The sequence below is a fragment of the Echinops telfairi genome, unplaced genomic scaffold (assembly GCF_000313985.2).
Source record: "Echinops telfairi isolate 266 unplaced genomic scaffold, ASM31398v2 ScPeMD7_23;HRSCAF=83, whole genome shotgun sequence".
Classification (NCBI taxonomy): Eukaryota; Metazoa; Chordata; class Mammalia; order Afrosoricida; family Tenrecidae; genus Echinops; species Echinops telfairi.
The window spans coordinates 49,065,246-49,087,850 of NW_022103920.1; the positions used below are offsets into that span (position 1 = coordinate 49,065,246).

Consider the following 22,605-nt stretch of genomic DNA (forward strand, 5'->3'; position numbering starts at 1 on the left):
GGTGGAGGAGGAGGAGGAGGGGGAGGAGGGGGAGGAGGTTGCGCTGAGGCGTCTATAGAAGAACTTCTGAAGAAAGGGCGAGTTTTGGTTGGAGGAGAGAAAATGGGACTGCCCAGTGGTGGCTGTGACACAGGTGTTGCTTGGCCAAAGACCTCTCCAGATACAAAGCATGTGGCTGAAACTTGCTCTTTCTCTGGAAGAGGTTTTATAGAAGAGGGTGGTTGACCAAATGTAGCATCAGATATGGTTGTTTTTGGTAATTTGGTTTCAAAGTCCTTCTTTTGATCTCTGTAAGCTTCTAAAACTTCCAGAATCACTCCATTCCCACTTTCCTCCTTGGCCTTCCTCGTTGGGTCTTTTTCAGATACAGAGAAGTCAGTGGAAATCGTGTCAGCAGCATGTCCTTCATGTTTTCTTCCCACAGATTCTATGGGAGAAGGTGCCATATCAGATAAGGGAATTGTAATATCGTCAGCACTAGTTCGACCATCTGCTGTGGTAGCTCTCTCTAATGATATGCTTATTTCTTCTGGGTAATCGATCATGCTGCCTGGAAAATAAGTTGATGAAGAAATTTCTTCAGAATCGACAAATTTGGTAACTACCTCCACCGGCTCCGTGTAAACTGTACTGATGCTATCAAGGGTAGTAACAGGTGGGGAACTATCTGTGCTACAAACTGAAGAAACAGACGATGTGAGAGAAGGTGTGTCAGATGGTGGGACAGAAGTAGCACTCTCAGAAGGCTCAGAGTAGGTTAAAATTAGTGATTCATGAGCAATTATTTCTTGAATTTCTCTTGTATAATCAGTTACATATTCATCCTCAATTTCTTCTGCTGAAAAGTGTTGGGTTATTTTAACATCTGGAATAGAGAGTGTTGCGCTACTGGTTGAGTCTGTAAGAGACGCAGCTGAGAGAATACTTGACGTCATGGATGCATCCGGGCCCCTGTCAAAGTCCAGGGTGGACTCGGCAACATCATCCTCCATGGGGGGCTGACTTGCACTGGATTCAGGTGTCAGCTGCCTTTGTTGCCTCTTCATGAGTTCTTCATAGGCAGCATCAGCATCTAATAATTTTTTTTCTTCACTGGTAGAAGTGACCATACTGCCAAGATCCACTATCTCGTGGCTCTCTGGGATGATGTAGGAGCTTGAAACAATATCTTCTTGAGGCACAGAATGTAAGCTCTCTAATTCATAAAACTCTTTCTGGAGGTCGGTAATTTTCTGCATGGGGTCTTCATACATCTGTTCTGGAAGCCTTATTTTTTGCTCTCTCCCTTTCTGCTGCATAAATCCATTTTCTTCTTCTGGCCTTGTCAGCAAACTGCCCTCTATTGATCCATTGTATGTATCCTCTACTAAAGATTCATAAATATAATCCTCTATTAGCATCCCTCCATATAAGGGCTCCTTTTCAAACACTTCATCGCGTTCATTTGCAGCTGGGAAAGCTTTATATTTGTGGGATTTCTGTATCATTTCTTCATACATCTCCTCAGCACTTTTTAATGCCTTTTGGCCACCTTCTTTCTGCGTAATAGATGTCTCATCTGTTGGAGAGTATAAAGACACAGCTGTGGGCAATTTATAAACTTTTTGAACTTCTATTATTTTTTCTGGGCTTATTTCAAAGCCCTCTGGGTCTGATTCAATGCTCGGGGAATACTCCGAGCAAGAGGATCGGTGGAGCTCCTCCATTTCTGCCGCCTGCCGCAGTTCTTCTGTCGGGGAGGCATCTTCAATGGGAGAGAGATTGCTGGGTGGCGTCTTTGGCCTCTCTCGTCTTCTCTGAGCTCGAAGTTCATCTTTGTCTTTCTTGGATTTTTTGCTAGAACTCTTTCTTTGCTGCTGTTCTAACTCGCGCTGCTTTTCCTGCTCCTTTAAGAGTTCTTCTTCCTCTCTCAGTTCATCTTCCTCGGAAGAATCTTCAATAGTGGGTAGAAGAGGGCCGTGTGGCCTGTGCCGCGCTTTGCGCTGCTGTTTGCTCTCCCCCTTTTTGTGACTTGGGCTACTGTCACTGTCCTCATCAAGTGATGACACCGATGTGGGGGACGTACCAGGTGTGAAGCTGGAAGCGTGAAGACTAGATGATCCTTCCCCTCTTGACCTATCTTCTGGGGAGTCTGTCAGGCTTTCCATTTCTAATTCTGGCTCTTCATCAAAATACAGCGTGGTGTTTTTCTGCGACGACTCTGTCGAATACTTATCTGCAACCGTGCTGTTGAGTTCAATCGTCTTGAATCTCCGTAGCCCTCCCCCGCCAGCAACTGCGAGCTCCTCGCTCTCCTGGCTTTTCGTTTCTCTGTATTTCAGGTCAGGACTGTCATCAAAGGTCTCATCATCTTCGTCATGCCACGAGTGACGTCTCCCTGCCTCATCATCGAAGCTGGCACTGCTCTTCCGTGTTAGTCGCTTGTGTTTCCCTGCTGTGGTTTTCCCTTTCCCTTTCCCGTCTTCCTTCTTCTGGCTCTCTAGACTGCTGCTGAGCTCTTTGAGCTGGTTCCGAAGAAACTCCTCATCTTCAGAACAGGAAGCGTCTTCATCAGCACTCATTTCGAGGATCTGCTTTCGAATGAAGTCCTCCTCCTCACCGGACCCTTGACTGTCCTCCTGCTTATACTCATCACTGCTTGAGGACCCAACACTAGCCCTCCGTCTCCTCTGCGGAACAGGCGAGTTTTCACTTTCACTGCTGTCCTCCACCGAGTCATAAGGCCGTCTTTTTGCTGCTATGTCATCAACAAATTCAAACTTCTCTTGATAGTCCTTTCTGGAAGGAAGGTCTTGTGGGCTATCCTTTTTGAAAGCATCTCTCTTTTCTCCCTGGCTTTCCTGGAGTGCCTCTTCTGAGCCAGTAATTTCTCGTGTTTCAGAAAAGGCGGGACTTTTCTGTTGGTCCTTAGGTTGTTCTGGAGAAACTCCAAGGGGGTCTGCTTTCTTTTCCGGTTTTTCATCACCTAGTGTACTCGTCTGAGCTTCCAAAATGGACAGGACAGTACTTTCTAACTTAGCCAAATCGGAGGGACTGGAAGGACTGCTTTCTTGGGAAAAAGAGTCCTTTTTGAGGCCCTTGAGCAAATCCTTTTCATCACTTGGAATAAGACTTGGAATTTCACCAAGGGAACTGGATATTCCATCAGAAGAATAGCCTGTGTCACTGAGACCTTGGGGGCTTTTCGGCTGCTGAGAACTTGAAGTGTCTGATTTGTCATCTTCCTTTTCCTATCGGGGAGGAAAAGATACAGGAAAGCTTAACATGGTTAAACTAAGAACTTGGCCTTTCCATCACTATCAATAACTATCAAAAAATGAGAATTCACTATGAGAACTTTGTAAACCATATCCTAGTATAAAAACAAACAAACTCGAATGCACAAAACTGAGATACTTTAAATATATTAATGCAGGTTTTCCTTGAACCGAAGTTTAATTTAAATGTTTTCAATGATATTTTTATTTAGTCTAATTATACTCAACCCTTTTGTATTGTAGTGTCATTGTCATTTTATATCATAATAGCATCATCTTTCAAAAATAATTATGTTTCTATGAATACTAACTCTAGAATGGGGTTAAAATTATGGGAAAAAAGAAAGAAAGAAAACCATGTCACTAGCATGAGTAACGTTTTTGGATTAAATGGTCAGGGAAAGTGCATGGGAGGGAGGAAAATAGAGAATGAGCTTTGTATCTGGCTACAGTTTATGAGATGCTATAAAATTTACTAAACAAAAATAATATGGCAGGTAATATGGCTATAATGTCACTAAAGATAAATGCCCTAGTGCAGGGGCTACATAAAAGGACCTAACATTGAGGCCCCGCTGAATGAACTGAACCATGCCTCAAAGCTGCCTGCACCCTGTACTGAGGAGAGGTACTTGGATCAGAGAGGAAGCAGAGTGGCTGCCCCAGGACTGTGGAAGTGGTGGTCACTGGACCCTAGGCTCGGTGGGTGTTCAATGGGAAGGTGTCCAGGATCACCATACATGTAGTACCTCAATGCGCACCTTGCAGTAGCATGACCAGTTCCGACCCGTTGAGCAGGGTTCTGCACCTGGAAGAATTGATCCAGGAAGGTCCCCCCTGACATCAATCCCCATACTTAGGGTCAACAAAGCCCAATCGAATGGGAAATCGAACTGTGTAGGGCAGCAACTCCTCAGCTGCAGCTGAAGGTAGAACTGTACTCACATAGACCCCTCATACCGACATGTCTGGAATGCTGGGTCATTGATGATGATAATAGTGTCACTGACTTAGACCCCAGAGGGGTGATTGACCATGCTGTACTTTTTTGTTTATATGGGTTTTTGCTTTCCTGCTTGTAGCTTTTTTTTTTTCTGTGTGTGTGTGTGTGCTCTGCTTGTTTTGTTGCTGGTTGGCTTATTTCTGCTATTGATGCAGCTGTCTTATAAGGTTTTGATTTTATTCCAACTGCCAAAGTAAACCCAAGATGTGCAAACCCCATGGACAAGCAGATGGAGTCTGGACTCCTACTTAACTTAACTCTAGCCCCAATTCAAGAAGATTTAGTTCTGATAGCATGGCCTGTTCGATACTCACCTTCATGAAATGATCACTGAAGATAAGGGTGCTATAGCAAAGTGTGGCAAAGAAAGTAGATGGTGCCCAGCTATTAATCAGAATAGTGTATGGATCTTAAAGGTTGGTATTCAAGCAAGTAGCCATCTAATAGAGGATTCAACTAAGTCCACATGTAAAAAGCACGCCAGCTTTTGTGATCCAAAGTTGACAATTATAAAATTTGAATATAGTGAAGGGAAAGTACCAGAGATAAAATTATGAATACCCAATTTATAGGCTATGGAGAGCAGTAGGAGCCCCCAAACCACCTGCAGAGTGTATAATCAGACTGAGCTGATGGCAGATCACCCCTAGTCACAGGCAAGAATCTCAAACAGCCTTACAATCAGGCAGAGACCATTTTAATCTTGATTATGCTGGATTCTACTCAATAGTTGGCCCAGTTGACCTCCCTATAGACCCAACCTGAATTTTTTCTGGGTGCAAGTATCTCTTACTTCCTCCATGACAAAAATTTCTTTCCTGGCATTTTTGAATGTTGATGGGGGTCTTTTATTTCTTATTCGCTATTTGTATTTTTGTCTTTATATTATTATTTTATCCTTACCACCTTATTTCAATTTTGTTTTATTGTTTCTGTTGGGCTTCCCAGTTTGTGAAGCACAGGAGGAGGGGAAGCATAGTGACAACTTGTAGGGGAAGCAGAGTTTGGAATGGGTGGTAAGGAGGGGAAGGGGATGTAGGAGAAGACAATGAAGGTGGGGGTGGGGAGGAAGCACTACAACTGATTGTGATTGCACAACTCATTTTAAAGGAGAGTTAACCATGTTGGGAGGGAAGGTTCTAAAATTGATGTGGTAGTGGTTGTACAATTCTTCTAATATGACTGAATGACTATACTATTGAATTGTATGATGTGTAAATTATGTGTCAATAAAACTGTTGGGAAAAAAAGATAAATGCCCCACCTAGCTCAAAGAATTTCTGATTAATTCAAAACAAACACTGATTTATAAAGACATTCCGAAAGCTCTGAAATACTCTGTGCTTGGTAGGATTGTTAATTATCTGATAATAATATTTTCATAGGATACAAGATATTATATAGGGTATTAATATATATCCTAAATTATATTGGATATTAATAATATCCTATAACAATTGGAATGAATGTTTAGAAATCCTTTTTAAAAAAAATCATTTTATTTGGGGTTCTAACAAGTATAACATTCCAGACAACAATTGGATCAAGTATTTTTGTACATATATTGCCATCATCATTTTCTAAACATTTACTTTCTATTTAAGCCATTGGTGTCAGTTCCTCTTTTGTTTTGAAATTCTTAACCTTACAAAAATATATGCAATAATAGGTCTGACTCATAACTTATGTTAAAGACAAAAATCCAGTTAGTGTTTTGTGGAGTTGCTATCAACTTTTTCTCAACATCCCACCTCTTTATCATTTCACAAACATCCCCTATAAATGATTTTGACTTTCAAAATGCTTGGTGAGTTAATTACTTATGTTTATGTTATATAAAAGCCAACTCTCTTTAAGGAGCGTAAGAACTAACTTTTCATGAGTGGTACATACAATGAGAGGTACATACAATGGTTTGTAATAAATAGAAGCTACTTTGTGAGGTGCATCAAAGCATCATAATTACTGTATTGCTATATTAAAGATGTTTTATTATATCTGTATTTCTATAATTTTTGTGCATAGAATGGTATTCTATAGATAAGGGTAATGAAAAATGTATGGCTGTAAAATCACAGAGACCTTTGTTAAACAAAAATAACCAAATGTGAAGTGATTTTTTTTTCAACATTGCCTCCATTAGGTCTATACACTTCTAAGTCAGTGTTTCTAGCTCTCTTATCCTTCATCAAAGAACTCTGGGCTCTTTAATTTATACCACATCAAAATGGAAGTTTGGGCATTTGCAAGGGGCTCACATTATGATCTTTGAGTCTGGAGAACAAAAATAAATATGATAGGACAAGAACTCGGGGCCGTAGTGTAGATAGGGTAACGTTCCCCCTGCAGAACAAACAAACAAAAAACTCATAGGACAACACGTGCTACCCTTTAAGAATGAGTAAGTAAGTGAAAATGAGTAATGCATTCTCATGATACTGGGGCATCATTGGCACAGTTCTCCTGGCCATTTCTTTACCAATGCTGTGTTCAATTTCCTTGAAATTTCTTCAGAATAAGCCCCTATGATTAGATCATTCTGCGTCCTGAAAGGAAAGCTATTACAATGACCACTTTGGACCCTAAAACACATTCTCCATAACCTTCTGAGCTGACCTCGCATACCTGGATTCCACTGGACTAGCAAAGACAGGCTACTGCTTTGATTGTTTGAACGTGTTTTATTGGCAATACACTCTTTCAAGTATAAACTGGGGCCTTAGTAGCAATACTTTTTTACTTACCCTTGTAGTACCATATGCTAAGACAAAAATTTGACTAACTAATGTTAGATACAAACTATACGTAACTACAACTTGGAAAATATTTGACTTAAAGGCAGATTTAGATGTGGAATTCATTGGTTATCTGGATGCTTGCTGTACTGTACCAACTTCTACCCCTTCTCTCATGTGCCAAATATTTCCTGGAATTTTATGTCCATGTTTATCATTGGTTCCAACTTAGTAAGTACAGTAATGATTTATTTCCTAATTCTGGAAAGACTTTGCTCTGTAGGCTAGTGGGCTTAGGAAAATAAATGCTTAGAGTGTTTACTAAGGGAAGTACTGGCCAAAAAGACTCTTGGCAAAACTGTTCAGAAGGAACAAGGAATCAAGTACACATTTTACGGGGTTATGTTGTTTTAAAAAACAACAACAACAACAACAGCCTAGACTAAACACACAGTGTTAATTTTTCTCAGTTTAGAAAGGATCCCTGGTGGCACAGTGGTTAAAGGGATTGGCGACTAACCAAAAGATCAGTAGTTTCAACCCAGGAGCCGCTGCCATAAAAGATGGGGCAGGTTGCTACTGAAAAGATTATAGCCTCGGAAAACCTAGGAGGCATTTAACTCGGTTCCTTGGGTTTACTATGAGTGATAATACACTTAACAGCTATGGGCTTTATTAGCTTAGGTGTAAAGTACAATGACAAAGGTAAATGTCCTGTTTCTTGATTACACTGCTATCATATAATCTTCAGATCACACACTAACAAGGCTCTTAGTCTCTGTGACTTATGTCAGCTATACATTTATGTTCTCATTAATTGTTGCTGCTAAAATTAAAACAAAAGAAAACAAATACCAGACAAATGTGCTCTCTTATAGAGATGCACGTGCTGGGGCACTTATCCACAGGCTGCATCTTATCCTCCTTTCTCATCTTTCTCACCTCCCTCTCTGCCACACTGCCTTCCTTCCTATGGCTCCTCACACTCTGCTCTCCTTTATGTGATAACTGGGTGAGCATTCGGGCGCTATAGCGCAATTTAAGGGCTTAATAAATGTAACATGACGATCTATTGTTTTGTTAACAATGTATCCTAAGAAGTCAATAATAGTGCAAAATAAGAGAATAGGTAGAACAGATGAGGCTTTAAAGCACATACATAGAGTCTTGTCTACTCTGATTACTCAATCTTCAAAGGGTGGCGGGAGTGCTGACAATCGAGACGAATATAATCCCAGGAGCCAGGTGAGATTGGCAAAATTTGGCTCACTTTATCCTGAATTTCTCTATCTTTAGAAATAAAGGGTTAGGAATTTTCTCTCTTACTACAACAATGGATGGTTATGCAAAAACTTAAAAGAAGAAAAGAAGAATGTGAAGTTACTAACACATATGGTAGGGTTTAATGAAGTTAACAGTTTCAAATGCTTCTTAATTAAAAATATATGTATATAATATACACACCTAAGTGCATGTAAAAACTCTGGCTTTTTAATTTATGAATCATTCTCCTTATCAGAAGAGTTAAGTAGGAATGGGTGCTATTCAGTATTCCTTTCACTTTAAAAATTGTAGTACAGTTTAGATGACTTATAAATTTATTATACAAGAATCAACTTGTAAGTATCTACCATTTGCCTGCAAACTTATTTGCCATTTCTGATATAGGCAGTGAATGAGAAAAGCCATAATTAAATCATATATTTATTTAAAATAGCGTCATATTTTAGGTCCCCTGAGGAACACATTTTCCCTAATCTTCAAAATGCATTTAGCATCAGACATCGTTAATATTATTTTTATTATATATATTCACTTTTCCCTCATAGAAAATTATGGCTACTTGAGTGCTTCTAGAGAATGACACATTACCCCAAATCCACAGTCTTTTAGATTTATTTTTTACTTGATAACTAAAGTCAGTGGCAGAAGAATCCCACTAGCTTTTCTTTTCAGTATCCCACTGCCACTGTGGAATGGTGAACCTGTCTGAGAGGCAAGGATGCACTTGGCCCACGGAAGCTTTCTTCATGCTGGCATGGCCTGACAAGTTCATTGGCAAAGGGGGAAGTGATAATCCATGCCTTCCCTTTCACAAATGTGTAGCCTTTCACATTGAAGGCAGACAGAAGTTCCCCACACACTAATGGAGTATGGAGCTAAGCTCTAGAGGAAATATAAAATTGTGCCAAAAATGGAATGTTAAGGTATTTGTCTAAATTTCCCGGGAGTAATTTATTTTGGATAGACAAAAATAAAGGGCAACACCAAACCAAACAAAAATAACAAACGAACACCCTTTAATCGTTTATAGAAAATTTGGGTCACCAAAGATTAGTCTGAATGATGCAAATTTGGAAGTAATTGAAAGATGAGGGCTGTAAAAATTCGCTGGCTTATGGGAGAACGATGGTATTCCCACCTAGCATGCTGATATATGAATATTTTTTTAACACCGAACACCTAATTATTTCACTGGATATGAGGGGACTTTAAAAAGTTCATGGAAAAAAGGAATTAAAAGAGAACTAAATTTTTCCATAAACTTTTAAAGCTCCCTTGTATGTTTATGTAACCCTAATATACAACTACTCCATATAAATCAATACTAAGAGCTGTATCACTTTAATCAGCAATAAAAGTGCATGCACAAGGATTTAACTATTTCCCTTTAAATAGTTTTAATGTTTCAATAATATATTATTATTGCAAGTGTAAGGAGCCCTTGTGGAATAGTGTGTTATGTATTGGGCTACCAAATTTAAAGTTAGCCGTCGGAAACCATCAGCTACTCCACAGGAAAACAGTGTCTCTTTCTGCTCCCATAAAGATAAGCAAATGTGGTGAAGAGAGCTCATGGTGCCCGACTATCAAATGATATAGCGTTTGGAGTTTTAAAGGCTTGAAGATAAACAAGCGGCCATCTAGCTCAGAAGCATCAAAGCCCACATGGAAGTAGCACACCAGCCTGTCTGCCCACAAGGTGCAGAAAGGACCAGTTATCAGACATCAAAGAACTAAAAATCAGATCAGTGGGTGCCCACCTTCCTGATACGATCACTGAAGACAAACGATGTGTGCATAAGCAAAGGTGGTGAAGAAAGCTGATGGTGCCAGGCTATCAAAAGATATAGCATCTGGGGTCTTAAAGGATTGAAGATAAACAAGTGGCCAATTAGCTCAGATGCAACTAAGTCCACATGGAAGAAACACAACAGCATGCGTGACCACGAGCTGTCGAAGGGATCGGGTATCAAGCATCAAAGAACAAAAAATATCATTGTAAAGGTGGGTGAGTGCAGAGTGGAGACTCAAAGCCCATCGGTAGACAACTGGACACCGTGCCCCCCCCCCCAAAGGGTTGAGGGGAGGAGATGAGCCAATCAGGGTGCAGGTAGCAACGATGAAACATATAACTTTCCTCTAGTTCTTAAATGCTTCCTCCCCCCCCACTATCATGATCCCAATTCTACCTTAGAAATCTGGCTAGACCAGAGGACGTATATTGGTACAGATAGCAACTGGAAACACAGGGAATTCAGGACCAGGTGTGAAAGGGTCAAGGCCTGGAGGGTGAAGGGAATGTGGGGTAAAAAGGGGGAACCGGTTATAAGAATCTAGGTATTGCCTCCTTCCTGGGGGATGGACAGCAGAGAAGATGATGGGGAGAGACATCGGGCAATGTAATTTATGATAAAATTATAATAAGTTGTGAATTATGAAGGATTCATGAGGGAGAAGGGAATAAGGGGGGAAAATGATCAACTGATATTAAGGGTTGAGGTAGAGGGCAAATATTTTGAGAATGATGAGGGCAGCGAATGTACATATGTGCTTGACACCGTGGATGTATGTATGGATTGTGATGAGAATTGTACGATCCCCCAATAAAATATTTTTTAAAATAAATTAATTAAAAAAAAAGATTTACAGTTTCAGAAACACAGACGGGCAGTTCTGCTGCCCTAGAGGGTCACAATGAGTCAGAACTGGCACGACGGCAGCATGTTTATATGCGGTGTCGACAGTAGCCGCACAGTGAATCGCGGGAGGGCTGGACCTCGACCAGACTGCTCGGTTTGTCTGGCTCTGGCAGGGTCTCTGCCTCTAACAGATAGCAGTTCTTACCACTTTCCTATTGCTGCTTTTTATGCAAAACATGTGTTTCCTTTTCTCTCAAATTTCTGCATTCCACAAGTTCTGGCTTTCTTCATTTTTATAGTTTTTTCTTTAAATATAGTTAAAAAAGAGAGAAATTGGTGACACAAAATTTTAAAACATCAAACTAAATTAGCATGTACCGTTCAAATTGCTTATTACATTTCAGACTGAATTTTATTTCCATTAAAATAAAACATACTTTGAAAGATAGGAGTGGGTAGATAAAATGATACTACAACAAAGAAAAGTAAATGTCCCACAATAACAACATGTATGACATAGGTAACAAACAAGCGAATAAAAGTATAAAATATATAAAGTATAAAATTTCACTGTGCTTGGGATTATCACAGGAACTGTTAAGAGAAAAATAATTTGAAGACTGGAAAGGCAGTGTGCTAAATGTATCACAGAGGGGCGAAAGCATCATGTTTAGCGATTAGCATCACACTCAAAAAACACACTGCCACTTCGTCAGTTCAGACTCATTGTGACAGGGTAAAACTGCCCTGATAGATGGGTTTCTGAGAAGGGTTAACTCTTATGAAAGCAGAAAGCCTCATCTTTCTTTTGCAGGGCAGCTGGTGGTTTTGAACTGCTGACCTTGCAGTCAGCGGCCCAACGTGGCTCCTTGAAGAATACCCTAACTGGACTGGAATCCTAGATATGGGCATTCCTTGCTCCGTGATCTTGATAACCACAATTCAGTTTTCCCCTCTATGAAACAGCTATTGTAATAATCCATCTCATCAAGTAGAAATATGTGGAGACAGTGCTAGAATAGAATAAAGTCAACTTATGGTGTTATTTTTATTATAAAGAGAAACTAGCTTAACTAATATACAGAGGCTAACAGCAGGACATATGCCTGCCACTAGGGAACATATGAGTAGACCCCTTGGAGGTGGTAGCACCTGAGGGGCCTGGAAGTCCAGGTAGGGTTTTCTGGTAGGGAAACGGGACAGTTACTGTCAGTAGACATTGAGAAGCAGCTAACGTAAAGAATCAAAAGGGAGATGGCACCAAGCTGCATTTAGAAACCACACAGAGGCACATTTAGCTGTTTTTGATTTCTTATATTGGAGTCAGATTTCAGAGGACTGAGAAGGTCAGGTTAAGTCACATAAGGGGATCTCCACAGTGGGACTGAGGTACCCTGGTGAATATGCAAGATGATCTAATAAACTGCAAGCAAATGTGAGCGTTTTCATTGTATTTACTTTTTCTCCAAAGGAGGAAATGAAATGAATTGTACTCATTTTAATTAATATAATTACACAAGTATTCTCATTTAAGTCAGTGGGTCCCAGGGTCTGGGAGGAACCGTGGAAGACAACTGGGAGTTTAATCTGAGAAGTTGCAATGAGGACATCATCACTCTATTTGCTCTTTTTTGGTAAATTACAGTTTATTGATCACTTAGAGGCAGAGTTATGGATTATACCTAATTTAGACTAATCTGACTTTCTTATGATAGATAAGTTACATAAGAAATATTCCTACAAAGAAATCAAGGGTTAAATAAAATACTTATAGTGAAAGAGATATATATACTGCATTTTGTTTAACACACATTACTAAATTGACATGATTGTATTGTTACAAGTGTTTCATCAGCACCATTACAAAAAATAATTGGTAAGAAGTTTAATTCAATTAGACATGAAGCTGCTCAAAAGGTTTGACATTACTGAGAAAATGATTTGCATCCATGTTTACCTCTAATATCACAAATAACAAATTCTAATCTGAAAACACCGAGTATGCTTTGTCACTAGTGGAGTGACACCATAAATCTTTAAGATTCGAAGTAAATGAGTATTGCAACATTTTATAAATTTTCACTAAATTGAATAAACATTTACTATGTTCTTAGATTTCTTTCCTATTTAATAGTACACGATAAGAAAGAAAAAAATACATATCACAGGGGAACAATGATCCTTTTACTATAGAAAAAAGGCTAATATTATGGAAAACAATATACTGGCAAACAAAACTACACTCTTTGTTAGAAAAGATTGTGTGTAGACACAAAGGAGTAATTTGGAAGGTTTCCAGAGGAGAGGAAAAATAGAACAAATTTTAAGTAGCAAAAGATTTGGTAATGGAATTAGAGCTATTTCAGCTTATAATGCATTATTATAATATATAATATTAAAATATAATAATAAAATTTCAGCTTATAATATACTTTCTGGTTTAATAATAAAATACTTTAAAAATTACTATTGTGAGTACAAAAAAAGACTTGGCGTCAATATCAAGTAACTATTTAATAAAGGCATATATATAAACATCTATACATACATGATTTATAATGAAAAAAAAATTGGGAAGGGACAAATCTGATCAGAATCAGTTAAAAAAGTAATATCGGATAAGGTTAGAGAAACTGCAAATTCATTTATTTGTAATTTGTTAAAGGTATGCCAGAGTTGAACAGAAAATCGCAGATGTTAATGATTCTACATCATACATAGTAATAAGACTAAAATATTTTGAAGAAAAATCTTAGTATTTTTGTATTAAAATGGAAATAAGTATGAAATTTTAACCACATAGATTTGACAAATATTTCATAAATGTTCACAAATATTTCAAAATGTTCATAAAAGAACATTACAATGTGAAGATTTAATTATTTTAAAATAAAAACTGAAGAATTCCCCAATTGTCTAACTTTTTGTGATGATAAGTTTTCAAAATGATATGCTACCTATTAGATGTTTAGGAAGAATATACGCACTGATTATCGGTAATATGAGACATTGTGTGAATTAGGAAGTCAATACCCACATTGCTTCAAGGAAATTATGTTAGAAGAGGTCGCTTTAGGATATGGGTACCACAGCAAGTTTGGTGAAGAAAGCTGATGGCGCCCACCTATGAGAAAGAACAGCATTGGGAGTCTTGAAGGCTTGTCTTAAAACAAGCAACCATCTAAGTGAGGCATCAACTAAGTCCACATGGAAGAAGTCACAGCCTGTGTGATCCAAGGATTGCAGATAATGAAATCCAAATCTCGAGGAAGCTACGGATGGCAGACAAAACTCAAAACCCATTTGTAGGGTCCCCACATGGATAAAGTTTCCCCTCTGACCAGAGTCCTGGGATGTGAATAGCCTTATTATCAGAAAGAGTGCATTGTAAAGTTGATCATGGAAAGGTTAAATATGTACCCACTTATTTTTTTTTTTACCCATTTTAAAGTTGTTTCTATTTTTAATATTTTCTTTCTTTTAGATTGGGTTTATCCGTGTTTTATCTTGTCATTGTTCTTGGGTGCTTATTTCATGTTTTTGTTTTGTATGATTTTCTGTATATGAAATTCAGGATAGGTAAATCTATAGAAATAAAAACTGGATTAATAAATATCTAGGGGCATGGCAGGAGAGGTTGCGGGGAAATGGGGAGCTAACAATGACGAGTGGGAAAAAAAAGAAGAAAAAAGAATTGATTGTTGTGATAATTGCACAATTGTTGATACGATTGAACTATTGAACTCTGTGATATGCAAATTTTATGCCACTAAACTATTAAAACAAGAAAATGATTATGTAAAAACAATAATTTGGAGTGGATTTCTGCTACTCATCATGACACTACTGTAAATTATGTAAAGCATAGATACTACTATAAATTATGACCTATATCACTTTCGAAAGCTCTCATCTATTCACTTAAAACCTTTGAAATAGAATATTTTGTTCTTTCAAAACACTTTGTAGATGAAAAATTCCTGCTTGTTTTAATATGATTTATATATGAATAAAAATCATATTTTATAAGAACAAGTATAAGAAAAGATGAACACTTAGGAATTCCCACCATTTTTTCATAATTAGTTTTTTATTTCATATTTGGAAATCAAATGGCAAAGTTTTGGCAAATCTTCTTTGTAAACTTTGATCCCATTTTCCCATTTCTGGTGTATCCTGTGGGTTATTTTTTCCTAAAACTATCGTCATTTAAGACGATATGTAAAATTACTAAATGAGCTGAGTTAACAAGCCGAATTTCACATAACTAATATTTGAAACCAAGGTCTTGAAAAACACTAAACACAATCTATAGTTTTCTAGAATGCTATTATTAATAATAATTTCAAAATGATCAAATATATATTTAAATAAAAGTAATATTTTATTACCTTATAGATTTTTTATCTTTATGAATATTTTATAATGCAAATATTACACTTGTAAAACAGTATATGTAGCTCACGTTAGTTTACTTACTATTGTTAGCCTAATTCACTTTACTAAATGCAGTTAGTTTAATTTATACCATCTCTTCCTTGACCTCCACCTAAATCAATTTGATATTTACTTGTTACAGGATTCAGATGTAAACAGGTTGCATGCATATGTCATCTGGGAGGGCAAGAGAGTTCTACTAATTTTCTCTTATTTGCTTAACTATTAGTTACAAAAAGAACAACTCTTGCTGTCTGGTTAGTCAGCAGAGACATTCTGAGACTAAGACTAAAAGATTGGTATTATTCTGTCTGTTGCTCAAGGTCAACAATTGTTTCTTGTGATTATATTAAAACTCTAGTGTTATAGTTAGATAAATTTATGTGAACTTGATCTATAAAAGTGCAATGGTGGAGTTTAGCCTGTCAATCAGGTCACAGCCTGATGCTATCTCCTTGAGGATGTGACCTCTTATAAGGAGGATCCTAGAACTTTCTCTCTCTGCTCTTCCCTTCCTGCTTGCTGGACAACCTGAGAGCTTCCCAGAGCCCTGCCATATTTCCACCAACCATGGATCCACACAGCTTTGTACCCACTGGCTTGTGATCTTCCTGCATTCTGCATCACTGTATGTGGCTGCATGAGTCTGAAGAGGTATTTATGGACTAATATTGGACTTATGGACTTGAGTTGGATTTGGCTGGGAAGGTTTCTTGATATATAATCACTTCTTGATCCAAGGCTCTTTCTTATACATACATGAGTATTACTGGATTTATTGCTCTAGTCAACCCAGTCTAACACATTGAGTGAATTTAAAGCATCTGTATGTAACTCCTATAAAGCATGAATTCCAAAGTAAAAAGTAAATAATATCTATGTATTTTGATTTCAAATGAGATTCCTTTGGACAGCCTGTGTTGTTGGAATCCTGATTGGTGTCACCTTGTATTAAATTTATCTTTTCCCTCAAATTTGGAGTGGTGAGTGAATTGACTGTACTGCTCTAGGGTACAAACTCTTATTAGTGGTAACTGTGTATAAATGTTTAATGTATAATTTAATATATATATATATACATTTTAGGGTTGCAAAATAAAAAATGATGGGGTGTTTGATCAAAATACTTCAGATTTGCTGTTTAATTGATATTTACAAAGCAATAGAGACTTATTAGAAATATATGAGTGATAGAGTTAAATGATCTAAACTGTGGCAAACAATGACCTAACAAGTCTATACCAGAGAGGTGAAAAATAGAAGGCATAGTAATCAAGAATTATATTACTCCAATTTGGCGAAATCTCATAGAAGCCATAACTAAGGTACTAATTAGTCTTAGGAATAGGAGCTAATGAGCAGACATGTGATAAATTGTACGGGGGAAGCAAAGGACAGGCAAGAAGAAAAGGCAGATAAAAATAGTGACCAGGTCACTAGAGAGTGAGTGAATGATGCTTTCACTGTCAGAAACCAAGTCTAGGCAGAAATGGCTTTTATTGAAAAGTGGGTAAGATTAGCTTTGTTGCATTCTAGTTTACCATGAAACTAACCAAAAAATTCACTGCACTCAGTCAAATCTGAATCATACTGAGCCTGTAGGATAAATGCCCCTCTGGGTTTTTAATAAACAGACAGCCTTATCTTTCTCCTATGGAATACAAGGGGTACCCCCCCCACCACCAAAAAAAAGGCAGAGCTGTCATTGTACTCATTTTCCCACCATGTGAGCATCGAGCAACTCACTGTTAGTACACCTAGTGGCATTACCTGGGAAGGTTCCCTCTGGTCACTGAATTTTTTCATAAAAGCAGTTTTGCTCAAACCTTGCTTTTTGTTATGGCCACTATAAGAAAACAGTGTGCGGTTGTGATATTTTGTTTCCTGCTCAGGAAAAATGCTACAGAAACTGCTGTGATGTTGAACACAGCTTACAAGAACAGTGCTATAGGAAAATCTCAAGTGTACTAGTGGTTTACTTATTTCAAAAAAGATGAAATATTGATTGATGACAAACCTCATCCTGGACATCTGTCAACTTCCTGAATGGACAAAAATGTTGACTTGTAGTGAATTTGGAGTTTGTTCCATCAGGTCAAACTCTTAATCGAGCTTTCTATTTAGAAGTTCTGAAAAGACTGTGTAACTGTGTGATAAAAAGGCCCAATTTTTGGCAAACACAGGGGACTGGATTTGCAACCATGACAATGCACCTGCTCATGCAGCCATCTCAGTGCACCCACCAGTTTGGGGCATATAACAGCATGCCTCTCTTTTCCACACACCTGACTCACCTGACCTCACTTTAAGCAACTTCTTTTTGTGTCTGCGAATTGAGAGGGACATGAAAGGACAGCAATTTGAAGGTGTAAAAGAGGTGAAGACAAAAACAGCCATTCAAACAGATGAATTTGAAATATGTTTCCATTAATGGAATCTCATATTTGATAAATGAATTAAGTGTGATGGAGAGTACTTTGAAGGTGATAAGGTTGTTTTGGAGAAAAATTTAAATACATAGCTTTGAAAAAAAAATTCTGTTTTTTTGCCGGGTAACCCTCATAGCTAATGGGTTTGAATTGCTGACCTTTGGGCTAGTGTAGCCTAACACTTAACCATTGCACCACAAGGACTCATATATATATGTGTGTGTGTGTGTGTTTGTGTGTGTGTGTGTGTGTATGTATGTATAGGAATGTGTGTGTCTGTGTGTATAACACATATACTACAATATTTTTTGGATTATGATTGCATTAGAAATAACTCTTCAATATTTAACACATTGAACAAAACTCATAATAGAACCCAACAATATACTGAAATTATTACTATGGTAAATATTTAGTAAATAAATTATTTAGTAAACTTTAAGATGATTTTTGTTCTGAACATTAGTCATATTTTTTCTTCAATGACAATTATTTAATCATTTTTATGGCTGTTCAATCATTAGAAGGCCTTAAGTGAGAAGAATAGCCTTGATAATTCTTGGATAACCAAGTGGCTAAGTGAATAGAAACATATGAAGAAATAACCCATTTTATGTTAAAGGGCGTTACTAAGTTATGGTCATAATGCGGAGAGAAAAAGAATCATTAATATGATGAGTCAGTGATTATGATACGATCTGATTTTGGCTATTTGATAGGCATAACAGATGGCAAACAAAACATTGTACAGATGTACCTTAAGTAAATTTGATTAACTACGCTCTCAAAAGTAGCTCTTCATAAAGCACACAACTTAATAAAGTTGTTCATAACAGTACACATCTGTTACACTGCTCTGAAAATGCCATTCCTTGATTGGAGGCTTTACACAATTACCAGTAAGAAATGTATGCACTTGGGACAATAAAACAATAAATTACATATGTGAGACTGCAAAGTGCGGAAAACAAACTTACTGTTTTTTCTTTCCCAGTTTCCACCTGCTCAGATGTTGCTGTGTATGATGCTCGCACCTGTGCTTTCATTTTGGGGGTTGCTTCATCATCTTCCTTGTGCAAACTCTGAGGCGTGCCTGACGGTAACGCTCCCATCCGGGCGAGTGGCTGTTTCTCTTCTCCCACCTCCTTCGGAGCCACCTTACCTTGCAGCCTTTCTTCAGCGATCTGTACTTGTGTTTTATGGACATCGTGCTCACGTTCCTCCTGTAGAACTGGTGTTTTTGCTTCCAGAGACAATTTTTCGTCTTCGAGAACTGCCTTTCTGCCTTCAGGGTCTGGCTTTTTGTCTTTGGGGGTGGGCTTTTTTTCCTCAGGAGGTGGCTTCTTGTCTTCAGGTCTTGACTTTTCTTCAGACAGTGGCTTTTTCTCTTCAGGGAGTGGCTGCCTTTTTCCTTCAGGGGCTGAACACTTGTATTTCTCGAGCTTACTCTCTTCCTGGTTTTGACCAGAGGTTGATTTGGGGGGGATTTTTTCAGTTGATGGTGCTTCTTTTACTTTTACTGGTACGACCTTCTCAGGATCTCTTCTGACTTCTTGTTCAGTCTTTTTCTCTTTCACTTGGGCAGCTGTCTCTTTTTTCTGAGATGGTTGCTCTGCAGGAACGGGGACAGAAGATGTCTTTTGTCCTGACTGGGAAGATGGCATTTTGTCCATGTCTCCAAGCTGTCCTGATACTGCTCTCTGGGTCTGGCAATTTAGACACAGCCATTCCTGGATCTGCAAATAAAACAGCCATGCACAGGTTAAATAGAATACAATGTAATTGCTTTCGGTATATTTATCATGCTCAAAGTTTAGGGTTTTTCCTCCTTGTATATGGAAAAGATGAATTACTATTTTCCAAATCCAGTAGATAGGAATTTCTAAAGGTTTGGGAGAAATAATTCTCCTCACTAAGAGAGAGGAAGAGAAAATTTGTATAATGATAGACTCAAGATAACAAACATTTTGGGGGGAGAAATAAGCCATTAATTTGTTTTAAATAATATTTTAAAATTTTGGTGCCCTCAAAATTACTATTCCTATCATAAATTTATTCACTTTAAAATCTCATAATGGTTTCATGTTTAAAAACTAGTTAATCTAAAGTTGTTTTAGAATTCAGGCTCTCCTATACTCTTGACTTGTGTCAAAAGGAAATCTTGTTAGATAGCTAAAGGCAGCAGTAGGAGCTGTCTCTCTACATGACAAAGACTCCCTCCCCCATTACAGGAAGTTGGAAGCTGCTTAAAGCTAGAGGGTATGCACACATTCAGTCTCTGAGACAGGAAGCCAGTAAACCTGGGTGGGACCCCATCTAGGCAGCTGGGCTTAATTCAACCAATGGGGCCAAACAGTATCATCAACCTTGCCTCCCAACGGGGGCCCTGACAAGCCCAAAACTTTGAGACCCAGTGGCTCCTGCACTGTTCAGGGAGGCCGGGCTGTGCCATGGTCTTGTCTTTCCCAGCTGCTCCATGGGTTTCTCTGGCCTCAGGTTTCCACCAGTGGGTGTGAAGCACCCTGAGGGTACCTGTGTAAAGCCGGAACAGCCTATCCTTTATAAAAACCCACTTGGATCACAAACCAGGCTTCAGAGTAAATTCCTTCTCACTCAAAGACAAGGGTCAAGAGACCTCACAATCTGTCTGCAAGAAAAGAGTTTTACAAATTCCATATCTGTTTTAAAATTAAGAAAAGAACTTCATTCCTAAGAACAATCACTTCTCCACATATAGTTGCAAAAGGAGCATTTATAGGATCCAATTGTTTGGGGTCTCTTTTCCTAGAGTTTTCACATTTGCTCATTAAAACATTTCCTCACATTGATACTCCTCAGCGTGTGAGCTGTGAGACATCTGAATCAAATCAAGTGAGGTGCTCCTTAATCATGCAAACTCTTATGGATGCATCGAAATTATTTCAGAATCCCAGAAGTAGTGAAAGAAAAATCAGACTTTCTGATAAACATATAATATCTTGCAAGCTAAAGATTAAAATCTACTCTCTGATAAGAATATGGTAAAAGACCCCATACGACATGGTTTGTGTTTAATCATATTTCAGGATCCCTTTCTTAGTGATGCATGTTGGCTTTTTTCTTACATTGTAGTTATTATAATAGGTAAAGACTCCTAATTACCATTAGTTCGTGAGTACTCATTCTTCCAGACAGGGTTGAAGGGTCATAAAAATAATACTGCATTTGTACTATCATCTGAAAAGGTAGGTTTCATAATGCTTTTCATCCAAAATCCATTGCGACTGTGTTGATTCCAATACTGGCTATAAGATGGCTTGGCAGGGCCTCCAACGACCTCTAACTTCTCCAGGAAGAAGAATCAAGACCAAAAGCTGTACGCTGACACTTATGAGGTGAAGGTGAAAGACATCCCCACTCACCAACCTACTCTGTTTTAACCAATTCTGAGAGCAACTGCCTGTCTCATGGTACTCTGTACTCCTTTTCTGGGTTCAATAATTCACTGTAATAGCCACATTGAGCTCCAGGGCCGTTCTTACAGCTTTGGGGCTTATTAGAGATATAACAGGTTATAATCAAGATCAAAACGCCTCACAGTACAGCTCTTTGAGCCCTAACAGTTTTTTTCTTAGCTGTGCTCACAGGCAGTCATTCCTCTCTCTGGTTCTTGGATCCTCAGGCCTCATGTGTCTCTACCCAGTTACAAGCTTGTTGGCCTTACCAAGCGCCCAGAGGCAACCCATTATATGCCAGCAAATCTCTTCATTGAAGGTGCTCAGCTCTCTTACCCCTTGGGTCAGGAAGCCCACTGTGCGAACTCTTGCAGGTCTACTGGTTATGCAGTCTCTGCTGCATTGTTTCTCGGGTGCTTCTTGCCATTTCTCACTGTGTGTTAATTGTCTCTGTCTCCTAGCTCTGGAAGGTTCCTGGTGCAGGAAGCCTGACTCTGAAGAATATGTGCTCCTTACTTCTTGGTGGTGGTCGTGGTCCCCAGTATCTACCGCTGGGATGTCTCATTTTAAGCTTAGCAAGATACAATACTGACCAATCTCCTCATTATGATTCTGAAAAACTTATTTGCATGGTCCTACTACAAAAAAATGATAGCATAAACCTCATTTACATTAGCAGCAACTGTGAAATCCTTTGGTGGGTCCTAAGTACCTTACTTGTTTAGCCCCACCCAATCTTTTGTTGGATGATATGAGGCCTTCTCTAGAAAGGTCATATAAAAATGACCCATGATGTGACCTCAACAAATGGAGGAATATCCCATACTCATAAATTGGAAGACTCAATATAGTAAAGATGTCAGTTCTGCCCAAGGTACTTTATAAGTTTAATGCAATCCTGATACAATTACCCTCATCGTTCTTCAAAGAAATGGAAAAACTGATTACCAACTTCACATGGAGAGGGAAGAAGCCCAGAATTAGCAGGGAACTCCGCAAGAAGAAGGACACAGTGGGAGGGCTTGCTTTACCTGACTTTAGCACATACTATACAGCCACAGTTGTCAAAACCACATGGTACTGGCATAATGACAGATACTCAGACCAAGGTAAACAAGTGGCCATCTAGCTCAGAAGCAACAAAGCCCACATGGAAGAAGCACACCAGCTGGTACGATCAGGAGGTGTCGAAGGGATCAGATATAAGGCATCATCAGAACAAAAAATCTTACCATAGTGAATGATGGCGGGATTGTGGAGTGGAGACCCAAAGCTCATTTGTAGGCCACTGAAGATCCCCTTGCAGAGGGGTCTCAGGGAGGAGATGAGCCAGTCAGGGTGCAATGTAGCAAAGATGAAAAATACAACTTTCCTCTAGTTCCTAAAT

At 38.5% G+C, this 22,605-nt stretch overlaps 1 protein-coding gene across 1 annotated transcript in view; it reads right to left on the reverse strand.

The window, feature by feature from the left end:
- Window positions 1-22,605, reverse strand: part of PCLO (piccolo presynaptic cytomatrix protein) — a 393,696-nt gene that overhangs the window by 190,353 nt on the left and 180,738 nt on the right. The window contains exons 4-5 of the mRNA XM_045288647.1: window positions 18,762-19,520; window positions 1-3,230 (exon numbers count right to left, since the gene is read on the reverse strand). Coding sequence (XP_045144582.1) covers window positions 1-3,230; window positions 18,762-19,520 — 3,989 coding nt within the window. The remainder of the gene's footprint in view (window positions 3,231-18,761; window positions 19,521-22,605) is intronic.